General features: G+C 43.1%; 2 protein-coding genes across 3 annotated transcripts in view; one reads left to right on the top strand and one right to left on the bottom strand.

Annotated features, from left to right (window-relative positions):
- The window catches only part of Trim37 (tripartite motif containing 37), a 171476-nt gene that overhangs the window by 5562 nt on the left and 146975 nt on the right, over window positions 1-18939 (bottom strand). The gene's annotated exons all lie outside the window — the stretch shown is intronic.
- Window positions 1-18939, top strand: part of Ppm1e (protein phosphatase, Mg2+/Mn2+ dependent 1E) — a 203924-nt gene that overhangs the window by 165764 nt on the left and 19221 nt on the right. The window contains exon 3 of the mRNA XM_045159192.1: window positions 18017-18216. Within this exon, the coding sequence (XP_045015127.1) occupies window positions 18017-18216 (200 nt within the window). The remainder of the gene's footprint in view (window positions 1-18016; window positions 18217-18939) is intronic.

Raw genomic sequence — 18939 nt, 5'->3', positions numbered from 1 at the left:
TTTGTGACCCTACAGTGAATCTCCAACTCAGAGGGCCTCAGGGAAATGGGGGTGGGGGGCAGAGAACATAACAGTATAAACTTGAGAATATGACCAGTAAGCAATATTTTTATACAGTAACATTCGCAATTAATTTTTTTAAAAAGAATCTAAATAAATATCTGGCTTCACATAGGTACTGGGTAATTGAACCCTGGTGGTTAAAGCATTGTAGGCAAGTACCTTAACCACTGAGCCATCTTCCCAGTCCAAGATACAGAATATTTTTAAACTATTTATTTATTTGGGAGGAGAAAAAGAGAATAAGTATGGGCACGCTAGGACCTCTTGCTGCATAAATAAAGTCCTAATGTGTGCACCACTTTGTGCATCTGGCTTTACTTGGGTACTGGAGAGTTAAGCCCTGAGCAGACAGGCTTTGCAAGCAAGTGCTTCTAACCACTGAGCCATCTCCTCAGCCCTAATATAGGAGTATTTTTTAAATTTTTTGTTTATTTTTTATTTATTTATTTGAGAGCTACAGACAGAGACAAAGAGGGAGGGAGGGAGGGAGGGTGAGAGGGAGGGATAGGGAGGGAGGGAGGGGAGGAGAGAGGGAGAGAGAGAGAGAGAGGGAGAGAATGGGTATGCCAGGGCCTCCAGCCACTGAAAATGAACTCCAGACACGTGTGCCCCCTTGTGCATCTGGCTAACGTGGGTCCTGGGGAATTGAGCCTTGAACTGGGGTCCTTAGGCTTCACAGGCAAGCGCTTAACCACTAAGTCATCTCTCCAGCCCAATATAGGAGTTTTTAAAAAGCCAGTGGGAGAGAATGGGTGTGCCAGAGCCTCCAGCCACTGCAAACGAACTCCAGACGCATGTGCCCCCTTGTGCATCTGGCTTACATGGGTCTTGGAGAATCAAACCAGGATCCTTTGGCTTTGTAGGCAAATGCCTTAACCACTAAGCCATCTTTCCAGCCCCCTTTACTTTTTTAATCAAGGCCATTTAACTAACGTATTAAGCTTATACATATGACAGTTTAAAGAAAATATTTTTCTGGGTGTGGTGGCACACACCTTTAATCCTAGCACTCAGTAGGCAGAGGTAGAAGGACTGATTTGAGTTTGAGGCCAGTTTGAGACTACATAATGAATTCCAGGAGGGCTACAGTGAGACCCTATCTCAAAAAACAAACAAAAATGCCGGGCATGGTGGCACACGCCTTTAATCCCAGCACTCGGGAGGCAGAGGCAGGAGGATTGCTATGAGTTCGAGGCCACCCTGAGACTCCATAGTGAATTCCAGGTCAGCCTGGGCTAGAGTGAGATCCTACTTCAAAAAACAAACAGACAAAAAAAAAAAAAAAAAAAAAATCAGAATTACTACCTTACTTTTTTTTTGGTGTTAGGATACAAACCCTGGGCCTGTCAAGTTTCAGAATGTGCTGCACCTCCAGCCTACTACCCCAAAATTCTAGTGGTGATACTTCATTGGTATTTTTGTTGGGCAGGTCTTGCTACAAAGTCTTATACTAGCCTTCAACTCACTATCCTCCTGTCTTAGTATCCCACTTTAGCTTTCTGAGTGTTGGGATCAAAAGCATATGCTACCACGCCTGGCCTGTCTGTTCTATTTTAAACACTTGCCTATCAACAGGGCATATAAGGAACAGAGCATATTTTAATCAATCAAATGATTCCAGAGAATGTAAGGTAGATATAAAAATAAACATTCCTGCCAGGCATCATGGTGCATGCCTTTAATCTCAGCACTCAGGAGGCAGAGGTAGGATCACCGTGAGTTCAAGGCCACCGTGAGACAAGAGTGAATTCCAGGTCAGCCTGGGCTAGAGTAAGACCCTACCTCAAAAAAAACAAAACAAAATCCTATTCTATCTTTACCTCTCTAGATGGTTTGAGACAGAAAATTGTTAAGGAATTACTATGCTTGCTCTATTTAGAATAATTGATTCGCCTACAACCAAATTGTCCCAGAGCCAAGTTGAGTAGGATTCCTTCTACAAAGCACTGGTCTTCTCTTGAACTGATGCATAAAATAGCCCCTCATAAGAAAACATGGGAGCTTAGCTTCAGCGTGGATATGGCTGACTCAGCCACAGCTCAGCGTGGTGACATTAATGGCCAATGAGTAATTTACAGCTGTGAGGGCGTGGGATGCTCCTTGGGAGGATTTTCACTTCTTTGGACCCCTTATTTTATTTTATTTTCTCATTTCAAGTGGCTATTATTTATAGATTAGTGTCCTCCAACACTCCCAACAGTTGATTATAGCAAGACTGAAGGGCTTCTTTGCAAGACTGGTCTAAAAGACGGAAAAAGTACAATGGAGGGGCTTCTTTTGATGGGTATCATTGATCATTCTGACTTATGACCTTTTCAAGAGATGACTCAGTAATGTCTCTATGCTGTGGTGGCTCACTGTGCACTGTAATTCTAAACTATTGGCAAATCCTTTATTTTTTTTAAGTGTTTTAAAATATTTTATTTATGTATGTATTTGAGAGAGAGAGGAGGAGGAGGAGGCAGAGAGAAAGAGAATGGGCACACCAGGGCCTCCAGCCACTGCAAACAAACTCCAGATGCATGCATCCCCTTGTGTATCTGGCTTACATGGATCCTGGGAAATGGAACCGGGGTCCTTAGGCTTCACAGGCAAACACCATTTCCCCAGCCCTGCAAATCTTTATTTAACTCACTCAGTGTTCACTCAGTGGGACAGCATGAAGGAGATTTATTAGAGTGGAAAGACCCCATAATGCCTAACACCTGTGTAGTCATTGTCAGTGACATCCCCATTAAAGTGTCCTTTTGTCCCTCTTGATTGTTTCAACGAATGATTTTTTAAAAAATACTTGAGCTGGGTGTAGTGGTGCAAGGCTACAATCCCAGTGCTTCAGAAGCAGTCAGTATGACTGAAAGTTTCAGGCCGGCCTCAGTCACAGTAAGACCCTGTCTTTAAAACAAAAAACATAGAGGGCTAGGGGAGGAGATGACTTATCAGTTAAAGATGCTTACTGACATACCTGCCAGCCCAGGTTCAATTCCCCAGCAACCACAGTGAGATGAATGCAGCATAGCACACGCATTGGTGATCCCAACACACCTACAGCAATGGGAGGCAAGACCAGGAGAATCCAAAGCTCATGGGTCAGCTAGTCTTATGCTGTTTTGCAGTTTTGCAATTTGTTGCAGTGGCAAGAGACCCTGTCTCAAAGAAAGAGCACAAACACCTCAGAGTTGTCCTCTGACCTCCACACTTGCACTATGGCACATGTACACACACACACACACACACACACACACACACCTAAATGTTTTTAACAATATATTTGTTTCCGGGCATGGTGGCACATGCCTTTAATCCCAGCACTTGGGAAGCAGATGTAGGAGGATTGGGTGAGTTCGAGGCCACCCTGAGACTACATAGTGAATCCCAGGTCAGCCTGGACTAGAGTGAAACCCTACCTTGAAAAACTAAAACAAAAACAACAAAAACAAACTATAGGTATAGATATAGATATAGATATGGCTGGAGTGATGGCTTTATGGTTAAGGCACTTGTCTGCGAAGCCTAAGGATCCAGGTTTGATTCTCCAGGTCCCATGTAAATCAAATACACATGGTGGCACATGCATCTGGAGTACGTTTGCAGTGGCTAGAGGCCCTGGTGTGCCCATTCTTTTTTTATTTTGTAATCTTATTTTATTTTCTTTTTTCTCAATTTTTAAAAACATTTCCATTATAAAACTGGTGTGCCCATTCTTTATCTCTCTCTCTCTCCATCTCAAATAAAAATAGATAACATATATATTTATTTACTAAGACTGGAGAGATTGCTCAGCGGTTAAGATACTTGCCTGTGAATCCTAATGATCTGGTTTCAATTTCCCAGTACCCATGTAAAAGCCAGATGTACAAGGTGGTGCATGCATCTGGAGTTAACTTTCATTGGCTGGAGGCCCTGGTGTACCCATATATATCTGCCTTTTGTTCACATCCTGTCCAGACAACCTAAAACCAATTCAAAATGTCTCAGTAAAGATTAAAAATGAGGTAAAATTATCATTAATATGGAAGAAAGTAATGGCTATATGAAATTGTATAACTAAATCTGAAAGCTTAACTGTTTTCTCAGAAAATGTAAAACTAACAAAGTTTACTTTTGAAGAATGAGACAGAAAGTTGTCAAATAGAAGAACACATGGAGGAACTGAGCTGATAACCTCATCCATATAGACCAGCTGACAGAAAGCTAGAAGAAGCCATTCTGCATGCAGTTCAATGGGAGAGAGAGAAATCACCAGTAGATACTCAACAGTGGACACTGCAAGCCTTATATTTTGCCAGCGAAGCCAAATGAGCCAACGGGTGCAATAATGGCACATCTGTCATGATAGAAACCAACTGCCCTCTAATTGGACTGGAGGCCCACTCCATGGGAGGGAATACATCCCTGATACTGAAAACCTACAACAGGGGTAGTCATGAGCCCAAGGGGTGTAGTGTCTGCTGCTGTCTGGCTAAAGGTATATACTATGCTCATCAAACGGCCCAGTAAGCACTTCTCTTAATGTCAATACCTATAAATTAATGCTACTGTCACTTTTGGTATAGAACCTTCTCTTTTCAGATGGCAGTGACCTTGGGTTAAGTCAGAAGGCATCATGTTGCTGGGAAGAGGTGACAGGAGTGCTTAGCACTGTAATATCTCCATCACACCTTCCAAGGGTCAGGGTCTATTGTGGAAGAGGTGGTGGAAAGAATGTAAGAGCCAAAGGAAGGGTAGGACTCCTTACAACAGACACAAAATGGCCTGGATATCCATGACCTCACAGTGCCTGACACTGCCTACACAAGACCATCATAATAGGAGGAAAAGATCATGACATCAAAATAAAAGAGACTGATTGAGATGGGAGGGGATATGATGGAAAATAGGAGTTTCAAAGGGGAAAGTGGGGGAAGGGAGGCATTATCATGGTATATTGTTTGTAATCATGGAAATTGTTAATAAAAATAATTAAAGAAAAACACATGAAGGAGGTGAGGTGATTTTACAGGTGAACATTTCCAAATGATCAGACATCATTCTAATTTCTTTTTTTTTTTTTTTTGGCTTTTCTTTTTTTTTAAAAAAAATATTTATTTGAGAGCTACAAACAGAGAGAGAAAGAGGAAGAGAAGACAATGGGTGCACCAGGGCTTCCAGCCACTGCAAGCAAACTCCAGATGCATGTGCCCCTTTGTGCATCTGGCTAACGTGGGTCCTGGGGAATCGAGCCTTAAACCCAGGTCCTTAGGCTTCACAGGCAAGCACTTAACCACTAAGCCATCTCTCCAGCCCTTTTTTTGGCATTTCAACCTAAGGTCTCAATCTAGCCCAGGCTGGCCTGGAATTCCCTTATGTAGTCTAGAACTCATAGTGATCCTCCTACCTTTGCCACCCGAGTGCTGAGTTTAAAGGCCACTGTTGCAGTCTGGTTCGCATTGCTGGTAGAAATCACCCAACCAAGAGTAGCGTCTGGGAAAAAGAGATTTATTTTGGCTTACAGGCTCGAGGGGAAGCTCCATGATGGCAGGGAAAACGATGGCATGAGCAGAGGGTGGACATCACCCCCTTGCCAACAGAAGGTGAACCACAGCAACAGGAGGGTGTGCCAAACACTGGCATGGGGAAACTGGCTATAAAGCCCATAAGCCCGCCCCCAACAATACACTCCCTCCAGAAGGCATTAATTCCATCACACCCTTGGAAGGTGTGATGGAGATATTACAGTGCTAAGCACTCCTGTCACCTCTTCCCAGCAACATGATGCCTCATGACTTAACCCAAGGTCACTGCCTCTGCCTCCTGAGTGCTGGGATTAATTGTGCACCACTACATCTGGCTCCAGGTTACTTTGTTTGTCTCTTTGTTTTGTTTTTTCGAGGTAGGGTCTCACTCTAGCCCAGGCTGGTCTCGAATTCACTATGTAACCTCAGGGTGGCCTTGAACTCACAGCAATCCTCCTACCTCTGCCTCCCAAGTTCTGGGATTAAAGGTGTGCACCACCATGCCTGGCCAAGTTACATTTTTTAACTATTGGTATATTTATGGCTTATTTTGGGCAGCGGGGGTTGAGGCAGAGTCTTACTCTGGTCCAGGCTGACCTGGAATTCACTATATAGTCTCAGGGTAGCCTTGAACTCATTGTGATCCTCCTACCTCTGCCTCCCAAGTGCTGGGATTAAAGACATGTGCCACCATGCTTGGCTTAAATAAAAGTATTTTTTTAATATTTTAAAAATGAAACCAAAAAATCATGTGTGTTTGAGGCCAGCCTGGAGCAACAAAGTAAGTTACATGTTAGCTTGAGCTATATTAAGACCTTACCTTGAAAAAAATATGAATATCCATCAGCTGGGGAGCTAGTATTCAGAACACCTACGTTTATGGGGGACACCTGAATCAAACCACCACATTCTGCCCCTGGCCCCCATAAACTGATATCCATACTTGATGTAAAATACAATGCATTCAGTCTGACTTTAAAAGTCCCCATAGTTTTTATCAATTCCAATGATGTTCATACATCCCCATAGTCCAAGATCTTTTAACTGAGCCATAATAACAAAAAATAATCTCAAAAAACCCATGATGGCACAGAATAAATATTCACACTGCAAAAGATGGCATTGGGCATAGCAAAGAAACATTCAACCAATACAAGATTTAAAACGACCAGGGCAAATATCAAACTCTGTAGCTTTGAGTCCAGTAACTCTAACCAGTGACAAATCTTCAAGTCCGATAATTCTAACCAGCAACAAGTCTATGGCATTCCAATTCCACCCCGCCAGCTAGGCTACTCACAGTCCTGGAAAACTTCATCAGGGCCGGCAGCACCTCGGCAGCCATCTCATGGTCCCCGCATCTCCACTGGGTCTCCACTGCAAGCCACGGTTCATCCTCATGGCCCCATGGGGTCTGTATGCAGGCAACCAACAAACCCACTTCACACTGCCCATGGCCATTTCCAAAACACAAGACTGTGTTGCAAACTCAATGACCCTCTTTCCAGCATTTCTTATACTTCATGATACCAGGTAGGGTGCCAATTTGTTAATCCGGGGGGGGGGGAATAAAGCACTTTGAAGAACAGGACACTCCTTGAGCACTCAGGCCCCTTCAAAAGAGTCTACATTCTTCTTGTTGCCCCAGCACAGGTCAGCTAGCCCAGTCTCAAAGGTCGTAATCTATCAGTTGCAGCTGAACAGGCTAACAGTTCACCCAAAGATTTTTCTTTCTATGCCATATCCCTCTGCTCACACCAGTTCATTTCTACGCAAAGCAACCCTGCACAACTTCTCAGGACATGGGCACAAGAGCAAGCTTCTCACACAAACTGCTAGCCCAGTCCAGACAAAGCTCTTTCTCACCCTCATAAGCCAAACCTCACAGTCCATAGTTGTTACTGCCTTCAGGTCTTTCAGCTCTGACCAGGATAGACCATCAAGCTGAACTTACAGCAATGCAAGGCATCTCTTAGGCCAAGGTTTCAAGTCCTCCCACATTCCTCTTGAAAATCAGCTCCAAAAGGCCGAAGCCACATAGTCAGGTGTCTAGCAGCAATCCCACTCCTCAGTACCACTTTACTGTTGTAGTCCGGTTCACATTGCTGGTAGAAATCACCCAACCAAGAGTAGTTTCTGGGAAAAAGAGATTTATTTTGGCTTACAGGCTCGAGGGGAAGCTCCATGGTGGCAGGGGAAAACGATGGCATGAGCAGAGGGTGGACATTACCCCCTTGCCAACAGAAGGTGGACCACAGCAACAGGAGGATGTGCCAAACACTGGCATGGGGAAACTGGCTATAAAACCCATAAGCCCGCCCCCAACAATATACTCCCTCCAGGAGGCATTAATTCCCAAATATCCATCAGCTGGGGAGCTAGCATTCAGAACACCTACGTTTATGGGGGACACCTGAATCAAACCACCACAACCACCATGCCAGGCCATATATATATATATATATTCTTCTGAGTCATCCTGTGGTCACTGCCATTGAAAAGAGAAGGTTCTCTAACCAAAAGAGAGAGTAACATTAACATATGGGTACGAACATTAAGAGAGGGCATACTGGGCAGTTTGATGAGCACAATATATACATTTAGCCAGACAGCAGCAGACGTTACACCCCCAGGGCTCATGACTACTCCTGTTGTAGGTTTTCAGTATCAGGGATCTATTCCCTCCCATGGAGTGGGTCTTCAGTCAAATTAGAGGTCAGTTAGTTTCCCCCATAACAGACCTGGCACTATTGCACCTGTTGGCCAGATATAAGGCTTGCAGTGTCCACTGTTGGGTATCTTCACTGGTGATTTCTCTCTCTCTCATTGAACTGTGTGCAGCATGACTTTTTCCAGCTTTCTGTCAGCTGGTCTACATGGAAGAGGTTTTCAGCTCAGCTCCAGCAGGGTTTCTCAGTGACCTTGCAGCCCAAGTATGTGGAGTCTTCAGCAATAGGGTCTTACCATCTATTCCTGGTGGGAAACCAAGGGCCTCAGCATTAGAGACCTCCCTGGCCAACAACTCACTGGAAGGTATGCCATCCCTGGCACTGAAAATTTTCTAGTAACAATCTATGGCTCTTGTGTGTTCCACTGTCCGAAAAAGTATGTTTCCATATGACTTATTTATATCCTCTTAGATTTTGATTAGCCCTCCCTCCACCTTTCCTTTACTCAATCTCTTCCTCTGACCTCACTTATAGGCCCAGTATATTTTTAAATGAATGTTTGTTATGATTGAACAAAGACAATTTGCATTCTGGGACTGGAGAGATGGTTCAACAGTTAAGGAACTTGCCTGCAAAACCTAATGACCTGGGTTTGGTTCCCTAGTAACCACATAAAGCCAGATGTACAAAGTGGAACATACGCCTGAAGTTCATTTGCAGCGGTTGGAGTCCATAGCATGCCCATTCTCTCTGTCTGTCTCTCTTCTCTCTGCTTGTAATTAAATAAATAATTTCTTTTTGTTTTTTTTGAGGTAGGGTCTCATTCTAGCCCAGGCTGACCTGGAATTCACTATGTATTTTCAGGGTAGCCTTGAACTCACAGTGATCCTCCTACCTCTGCCTCCCAAGTGCTGGGATTAAAGGTGTGCACTACCATGCCCGGCTAATAAAAATATTTTTACTACATAGTGAATTCCAGGTTAGCCTGGGCTAGAGCAAGACCCTACCTCAAAAAACTTACATATATATATTTTTAAGTTCTATATTTTATATTTATTTATTAAATTGAGAGAGGTACCGAAATAAGCAGAAAGAGAGACATAGACGGGGGGGGGGGGGGAATGGACACACCAGGGCCTCTAGCTCCTGCAAATGATCTCCAGACACATGTGCTCCCCTGTGCATCTGGCTTATATGGGTTCCTGGGGAGTCAAACCTGGGTCCTTTGGCTTGGCAGGCAAGTGCTTTGACCACTAAGCCATCTCGCTAGCACCCCCCATTTTTTTAAAAATTTTGCATTCCGGCTAGAGAGATGGCTTAGTGGTTAAACGCTTGCCTATGAAGCCTAGGGACCCATGTTCAACTCTCCAGATCCCACATTAGCCAGCCACACAAAGGTGAGGCAAGTGCAAGGTCGTATAGGTTGTGCAAGCATCTGGAGTTCGATTGTAGTGGCTGAGGCACCAATTCCCTCTCTCTCCTCTCTCTCTTGCTAAAAAAATAAAAATAAAAATAAACATTTTAAAATTTTGCATTCCACAACACTGACATCAAAACCTGCCTAAGACAGAACTAAAAAGGAAATAAGAGATTTGGTAATTGTAAAAATCTGTAATGAGTGGGTCATGGGGGTACACATGCCTATAATCCCAGCATTCAAGGAGCTGAGTTCAAGCTTGAGGCCAGAATGGTGAGATACTAACTCCAAAAGCGAAGTTAAAAGTATTTGTCTAAAGCTGGGCATGGTGGCTCAAGCTTTTTAATCCCAGCCCTCAGGAGGCTGAGGTAGAAGGATCTCTGAGAGTTCAACACCAGCCTGGGATATAGAGTGAGTTCTAGGTCAGTCTGGGCTGAAATGAGACCTTGCCTCAAAAAAAAAAAAAAAAGTATTTGTGAAGTAAAAGTTAATTTGTCCAACCAGTTTTTTTGTTTGTTTTGTTTTTCAATGTATAGTCTCAGCTGGCATGGAACTCACTATGTACTCTCAGTGTGGTCCTGAACTCATGGTGATTCTCCTGCCTCTGCCTCCTGAGTGCTGGGATTAATTGTGCACCACTACATCTGGCTCCAGGTTACTTTGTTTGTCTCTTTGTTTTGTTTTTTTGAGGTAGGGTCTCACTCTAGCCCTGGCTGGTCTCGAATTCACTATGTAACCTCAGGGTGGCCTTGAACTCACAGCAATCCTCCTACCTCTGCCTCCCAAGTTCTGGGATTAAAGGTGTGCACCACCATGCCTGGCCAAGTTACATTTTTTAACTATTGGTATATTTATGGCTTATTTTGGGCAGCGGGGGTTGAGGCAGAGTCTTACTCTGGTCCAGGCTGACCTGGAATTCACTATATAGTCTCAGGGTGGCCTTGAACTCGTTGTGATCCTCCTAACTCTGCCTCCCAAGTGCTGGGATTAAAGACATGTGCCACCATGCTTGGCTTAAATAAAAGTATTTTTTTAATATTTTAAAAATGAAACCAAAAAATCATGTGTGTTTGAGGCCAGCCTGGAGCAACAGAGTAAGTTACATGTTAGCTTGAGCTATATTAAGACCTTACCTTGAAAAAAATTTGAATAAAAAGATTTTTTTTTTTTCCTGGACTGAGGTGAAGATCAGTGGTATTATGGCCAATACTCTGGGTTTGCTCCCCAGCAACCTCCCACTTCCACACCAACACACGAGTTTACCTTGTGAAATGTCCTAGAGACACAGAATATCCAATGATATTAATTGTATCTTTTGTCACAAAATGTGGTTCTACAGTTATAATAGATGTGTGAACTGGTAAGGGACCACAGGGAGTAACTGACAGAGGAAGTATGGACAGATTAGTGCCTACTGAACATCAGAGGAGCTGGGCCTCGTGTCCCAGTACTTTAACCCCAGCACTCAGGAGGCAGGGGCAGGAAAATCACTGCAAGTTCAAGGCTAGCCTGGTCGACATAATGAAAACTTCTTTAAAAAAATAAAGGGGGGGGGGGTGGAGAGATGGTTTAGCAGTTAATGTGCTTGCCGGCAAAGCCTGAGGACCCAAGTTTGATCCCCAGTACCCACATAAGAGATGCATGCATCTGGAGTTCATTTGCAGTGGAGAGAGGCCCTGGCATGCCCATTTTCTCTTTCTCTATCTGCCTCTCACTCTCTAATAAGTAAATAAAATAAAATATTAAAAAACAAAAAATAAAAAGGGGTACAGTGTAGTGGTGCACACCTTTAATCTCAGCGCTTAGGAGGCAGATAAGAGGATTGCTGTGAGTTTGAGGTCACCATGAGTCTACAGAGTGAATGCTAGGTCAGCCTGGCCTAGAATGAGATCCTACCTCAAAAAACAAACAAACAAACAAACAAACAAACAAACAAAAAAACAGCGAGTGTGGTGGCACGCACACCTTTAATCCCAGTACTTGGGAGGCAGAGGTAGGAGGATCGCTGTGAGTTCAAGGCTACCCTGAGACTACATAGTGAGTTCCATGTCAGCCTGGGCTACAGTGAGATTCTGCCTTGAAAAACAAAAACAAACAAAAAACAGGGGCTGCAGAGATGGCTCAGCAGTTAGGCACTTGCCTGCAAAGTCCAACAACCTGGGTTTGATTTCCCAGTACCCATGTAAAGCCAGATGCACAAAGTGGCACATGCATCTGGAAATTGTTTGCAGCAGTTGGCACACTTATTTCTCTCCCTCTCTCTCTCTGCTTGAAAATAAGTTTTTTTAAAAAAGCTAAGCAAACAGAAAGATATATAAATACCAGAAGAGTTTGCTTTCCCTAGCCAAGTTAATCAGTGTCAGCTGTATCCAACAGAGACTGCAATGATGGAAATGCTTCCTTCTTTTCAGTGTGGTAGCCATTAGCCATACATGGTTACTGAACACTTAAAGTATGGGTCAAATGCCAGGCATGGTGGCATGTGCCTTTATTCCCAGCACTCAGGAGGCAGAGGTAGGGGGATCACCATGAGTTGAAGGCCACTCTGAGACTACATAGTAGATCAGCCTGGGCTAGAGTGATACCATACCTCAAAAAAGGAAAAAAAAGAAAAAAAAAGGTCAAATGGCCAAAAAAGAACTTTAAATTTTACTTATAAATTTAAATAGCCACTTGTAGCTAGTAGCTCCCTTATTGAGCAGTGTAGGTCTGTCTAATGAGAGTAATATACAAACCACAGAATGACATCATAGTTTATATCATTAGCTCCTGATCTGGGAGCTATCTTAATAGTTAGAATTCTGAATGGATTTATTTTGTAGCCACACCCATCTTGGGCTCTGTATTTTGGGGTCTTTCTTGCAGAGATAGACTGTGACAAACTGAAGATCCTTAAGACAATTGAAACATGAGGCTGCTGTTGGCCTGCTTTTTTTTTGAGGTAGGGTCTCACTCTAGCCCAGACTGACCTGGAATTCACTATGGTGTCCAAGGGTGGCCTTGAACTCACGGCGATCTTCCTACCTCTGCCTCCTGAGTGCAGGGATAAAGTGTGCACCACCACGCCCGGCTGCTTCTTTCTTGAACATGTCTCCTCGGGCAGCATTTGCTCTTGGAACATCATTTCTCTTTCAAGCGTACTTGTGCTTTTCAGTTATGTAAAATTACTAAGCAGAAGCTGAGTGCGTGCAAGCCTATAATCCTAGGCTGGGAGAGGATCTAGTTGGAGCCCAGTCTATGCTACATTAGGAGACACTGTCTCAAAACAAAGACTGCTGAGGGTAAAAGGCCTCAAATGGGACTTGTAACTCTTTTCTATAATAATAAGGAAAAATAGAAATAGCCGAGAGCATGGTGATACACGTCTTTAATCCCAGCACTCGGGAGGCTGAGGTAGGAGGATCACTGTGAGTACAAGGCCAGTCTGAGAGACTATATAGTGAATTCCAGGTCAGCCTGTGCTAGAGTAAGACCCTACCTCGAAACCCCCCAATTTAATAAATAAAGAAAAAAAGCTGGAGAGCAGCTTTCTCATCATCATTTAAAAAGAATTCTGAAAAAAACAATAAAAAAATAAAAAGAATTCTGAGGGCTGGAGAGATGGCTTGGCAGTTAAGGCACTTGCCTGGAAATCTTAAGGACCCAGGTTCTATTCTCCAGTACCCATGTAAGCCAGATGCACAAGGTGGTGCATGCATCTGGAGTTAGTTTGTTTGTAGTGGCTAGAGGCCCTGGTGTGCCCATTCTCTCTCTCTCTCCCTCCCTCTTTCTCAAATAAATGAATAAAATATTTTTAAAAAAAGAATTCTAAACTGGGCATGGTGGAGCATGCCTTTAATCTTAGCATAGAGGAGGCAGAGGCAAGAAGATTGCCATGAGTGTGAGGCCACCCTGAGACTCCGTAGTGAATTCCAGGTCAGCCTGGGCTAGAGTGAGACCCTACCTTGGAAAAAAAAAAAAGATTTTTGAGTTGAGCATGGTGGTTGATACCTTTAATTCCGGAATTCTGGAGGCTGAGGCAAGAGAACCTTCAGTTTGAGGTCAATTTGAACTATAAGGGAAGACTTGGACTCAAAAAACAAAGTTTTGAGCCGGGTGTGGTAGTGCATATTTAATCCTAGCACTTGGGAGGTAGAGGTAAGAGGATTGCTATGAGTTCTAGGCCAGCCTGAGACCACATAGTAAATTCCAGGCCAGTTTGGGATAGAGCAAGAACCTACCTCAAACAAACAAACAAAAAAACCCACAAAGTTTTGTAAAAGACTGGGGATGTGGCTCATTGTCTGTAGAGTATTTGTCTGGCATGCTCAAAATTCTAAACTTTATTCCCCAGCACTGGAAAAGGGAAAGAAACAAACAGGTAAGAATTTTATGCAAGAAAACAGAGAAATGGCCAGGCATAGTGGTACACGCCTTTAATCCTAGCATTTGGGAGACAGAGGTAAAAGGATTATAGTGATTTTTAGGCCACCCTGAGACTACATAGTGAATTCCAGGTCAGCCTGGACTGCAGTGAGTTGCAACCTCAACCCCCCACCCAAAAAACAGAAGTGTAGTTACAGATTTAAGACTAAGGAGAAGCTGGAAATAAAAAATGGTAGTCCAAGTTCCCAGGCTGTTCAGGAACATATAGTCTCTCTTTGGGGTTTCTGTTCTAGAAGCCAGCGAGCATCTGTAGCCAGTGCCCATCTGGCACATATTTCCACAGGCTGTCAAGCTATATCTGACTTAGAGAACCAAAGAAAAACAATTTTTTAACCTGACATTCTAAAAGGAAAGTCAAAATACTGGCTTAACAAAACCTAGTCTTGTGGGCTAGAGATGGCTTAGTGGTTAAGGCATTTATTTGCCTGCAAAGCCAAAGGACCTTGGTTCGATTCCCCAGGACCCACATAAGCCAGATGCACAAGGTGGCACATGCATCTGGAATTTGTTCAGTGCCTGGAGGCCCATTCTCTCTCTCTGCCTGCCTCTTTCCCTCTCTTACTCTCTTAAATAAATAAATAAGTAAATAAATAAATAAAACAGAAAAAAAAAACCTAATTACATGAATAGCTTCAACTTGAGTGGAGGACAACTTGAATGGAGAGTTAATGATGGAGAATGCAGTCTTTTCCATGCCATTTAGAGTGTTGCTAAAAAGACTTGTACACTGTCTCCTAAGGGACACACAGATGTAAGCTGGTCTGCTGCCTGGTGAGTCAAGCAGTAGAGTTAAGGTGAAGCAGGCTATGTTGCAGACTCCCACTTGCACTGCTCCTCTCACTGCCATCTCCTTTTGTTTTTTAACTTTTTTTTTGAGGCAAGGTCTCACTCTAGCTGACCTGGAATTCACTATGTAGTCTCAGGCCTTGAACTCACAGCAATACTCCTACCTTTGCCTCCCGAGTGCTGGGATTAAAGACATGTGCCGCCTCGCCCAGCCACTTTAAAAATAATAAATTTTTTTTTTGAGGTGGGCTCTCACTCTAGCCCAGGCTGACCTGGAATTCACTGTGTAGTCTCAGGCTGGCCTCGAACTCACGGTGATTCTCCTACCTCTGCCTCCCCAGTGCTGGGATTAAAGGTGTATGCCACCACGCCCAGCCTAAAATATTTTTAAAAATTTACTTTATTTATTTAAGAGATAGAGGCAGAGAGAGGGAATGGGCATATCAGGGCCTACAACCATTTTAAATGAACTCCAGACGCATGTGCCACCCTGTGCATCTGGTTTATGTGGGTACTGGAGAATCGAACCTCAGTCTTTTGGCTTTGCAGGCAAATGCCTTAACCACTAAACCATCTCTCTACTTTTTGCATCTGGCTTTAAGTGGCTACTGGGGAATTTGAACCTAGGCCATCAAGTTTTGTAATCAAGTTCACTTAACCACTGAGCCATCTCACCAGCCCATAAATAATATTATTTTAACCTTGCAATGCCTGACACTACCTACACAAGACCATCATAATAGAAGGAAAAGATGATGACATCAAAATAAAAGAGACTGATTGAGAGGGGGAAGGGGTATGTATAATGGAGAGTTGAGATTCAAAGGGGAAAGTGGAGGGAGGGAGGAAGGGAAGGAATTATGGGTTATTGTCTACAATTATGAAAGTTTTCAATAAAAATTATTAAAATATTTTCTTAAAAATATTTTATTGGGTTCGAGAGATAGCTCAGTGGTTAAGGTGCTTGCCTGCAAAGTTTAAGGACCCAAGTACCCATAAAAGCCAGCTGCACCAGGTGGCATATACGTTTGGAGTTTGTTTGTAGTGGCTGGAGGCCCTGGTGCACTCCTTCTCTCCCCCCCTCTCTCTCTGTCCCTTTCTGTCTCCAATAAATAAACATAAAATATTTAAAAATACTTTTGCCAGGCATGGTGGCACACGCCTTTAATCCTAGCACTCGGGAGCCAGAGGTAGAAGGATCACTGTGAGTTTGAGTCCACTCTGAGACTACATAATGAATTCCAGGTCAGCCTGGGCTAGAGTGAGACCCTACCTCAAAAAAAAAAAACAAAAAACTGAAAAAAAAAACCTTTTATTTTTACTTATTTGAGAGAAAGAAATGGAGGCGGGGGGAGAGAGAGAGAGAATGGGTGCATTAGAGCATCTAGCCACTACCAACGAACTCCAGATGCATGCACCCCCTCGTGCATCTGGTTTATGTGGGTCCTGGGGAATTAAACCTGGGTATTTAGGCTTCACAGGAAAGTACCTTAAACACTAAGCCATTTCTCCAGCCCTACTTTTATTTCTTTGAGAAAGAGAAAGAAAGGCAGTGAGGGAGGGTATGGGGAAATGGCTCAACAGTTAACAGCACTTGTTTGTAAAGACTACTGGCCCAGAGTCAATTTTCCAGCACACAAATAAAACCAGATGCACAAAGTAGCACATGTGTCTGGAGTTTGTTTGCAGTGGCAAGAGACCCTATATACTCATTTTCTCCCTCCCATACCGCCTCTCTCCCAAAATAAATATTTAAGAAGAGAGAGAAACATAGGTGTGGTGGTGAAGCCTTTAATCCCAGCACTCAGGAGGCAGAGGTAGGAGGATCGCCATGAGTCCGAGGCCAGCCTGGGATTATAGAGTGAGTTCCACGTCAACCTGGGCTAGAGTGAAACTCTGCCATGGAGGGGTGGGGAGACAGAGTTAGAGGGAGTGGGCACATCAGGGCCTCTTAGCCCTACAAACACCAGATGCATGTACCACATATGCATCTGGCTTTATGTTGGTACTGGAGAATTGAACCCAGGCCTACCAACATTGTAAGCAAGTACCATCTTCCTAGTTCATCGTGTTTCCTTTTATTTTTAAAAATATTTTATTTATTTGCAAGCAGAGATACATAGAGAGAAAAGAGACAGACAGGGAGAATGAGCACACCAGGGCCTGTAGCCACTACAAATGAACTCCAGACCTATGTGCCACCTTGTGCATCTGGCCTACATGGGTCCTGAAGAATTGAACCTGGGTCCTTTGGCTTTGCAGGCAAGTACCTTAACCACTAGGCAATCTTTCCAGCCCCTTGGTAGTTATTTCTATCTAAAGCATACACACAGAATTTAGATACTTTTTTTCTTAAAGAACTAAAGGACTTTTAAAAGAGATACAGAGAGGAAAGAGAGAGAGAGAGACACACCAGGGCCTCTAGCTGCTGCAAATGAATTCCAGATGCATGGGCCACTTTGTGCATCTGGTATTACATGGGTGCTGAGGAATTGAACACGGTTGTTTGGCTTTGCAGGAAAGCACCTTAATCAATGAGCCATCTCTCCCATCCAACCCTGAAATACAGGTCTTTTAACTCAACAGTTACCCTATTGGCTAAACTACTTCTCAAGACCTTAATAAATATATCAGATATACAATTAAGTTCTAAATGACAGTGATTAAAAGAGAGAACAAGGGCAAATGGCAAAGTATTCCTTCTTAGAGCTGAGGTCTGAATACCATCTGTTTTCATATGCCTTTCCTATTCCATGGCTGAATGAATAGCCAGCACTTGTATTTCAGTCATCTTCCTAAACCTAGAAGGCTTGTCTGTTTGTGTGACAGCCATCACAGCCATCCAGAAGGAGAAAATGTGTGCTAGAGAGCAGAGGCCAGAGCCCTCCTCGCTGAAGGACATTAAGCCTAGGAACAGTGCCAGTCCTGGCCAGAGGTTTCCTCTCATGACATCAGGCTATCTTGGTAGCAGCTGTAGCTGGTGATTTTCTACTAGAGAGGCTGTCATTTTCTCTCTTCAGAAGCAGTATTTTCTTTGTCTTGGGATGAATTTCTTCTATTAAGGAGGAGCTTGACTAAGGTGACCTACTTCTGTCCTTACTAAGCAGGCAAGTGAAAAGCAGTGTTCCATGGCTTTTCATTGGGGGTTTCTGTTTCCTTTTCAGAGATCGAGACAGTGAAATTGGCCCGTTCTGTCTTCAGCAAACTGCATGAAATTTGCTGCAGCTGGGTAAAGGACTTCCCTCTCCGCAGGAGACCCCAGCTTTATTATGAGACATCGATTCATGCCATCAAAAACATGCGTAGAAAAATGGAGGACAAACATGTCTGCATTCCTGACTTTAATATGCTCTTCAACCTAGAGGTAAAGGGCACTTATGGACTCAGTGAGACTTAAAACACAAAACACCTTCATGTGCATGTTAAAAAAGGAGAACTGGTATTCTTAACAGGATCTCTGATATGATGGAATAGACTAACTGCCAAGCTGCTTGCATTAGACAGCAGAAAAAGAACTATTTTGTTATTTTGAATAAGCACACATCATTCCAAATTGGGAATGTTATGTTATTTTTAAAGGGTTCACATGGTTCAAAATTGTTAAAAATAAAATCTCTTCCAGACACCAAGTTCCTCTCCATGAAGGCAAAGGAAATTAGCAGTTATTGTGTGAGCTTCTAACCCTATTCTACAAACACATAAGCAGAAACATTTTACATTTTACTAGCTTTTCTTTAAAGGAAAACATTTCTATAGTAAAATCAAATGGTGTTTATAAAGTTTCCATAATACTATGTTGCTGAAGCAACAAAAATATAAAAGAAAAAACACAAGGCTGAGACAGTTTTTTTTTTTAATTTCATGTGACTTTCTTTTGAAATATCTTGGTTTCTGATAGGAAAGTAGCAGGAATTACATTTCATGAATTTCTGTGACTGACAAATTAGATCCATATGAGCCCTGTCAGCTTAATAACCATCTTCCTGATATCTTCCTCTTTTTCCACTAAATGTACTATGTCACTGCAAATAAAGATAGGATTGTTTCGTTTGCCTGTCACTTGCCTCTCCTTTTCTCTCTTAAGCCC

The sequence above is a fragment of the Jaculus jaculus genome, chromosome 9 (genome assembly GCF_020740685.1).
Source record: "Jaculus jaculus isolate mJacJac1 chromosome 9, mJacJac1.mat.Y.cur, whole genome shotgun sequence".
Taxonomy (NCBI): Eukaryota; Metazoa; Chordata; class Mammalia; order Rodentia; family Dipodidae; genus Jaculus; species Jaculus jaculus.
Note: the sequence above shows the minus strand (reverse complement) of the source record. Positions and strands in the feature narration are given on the sequence as shown.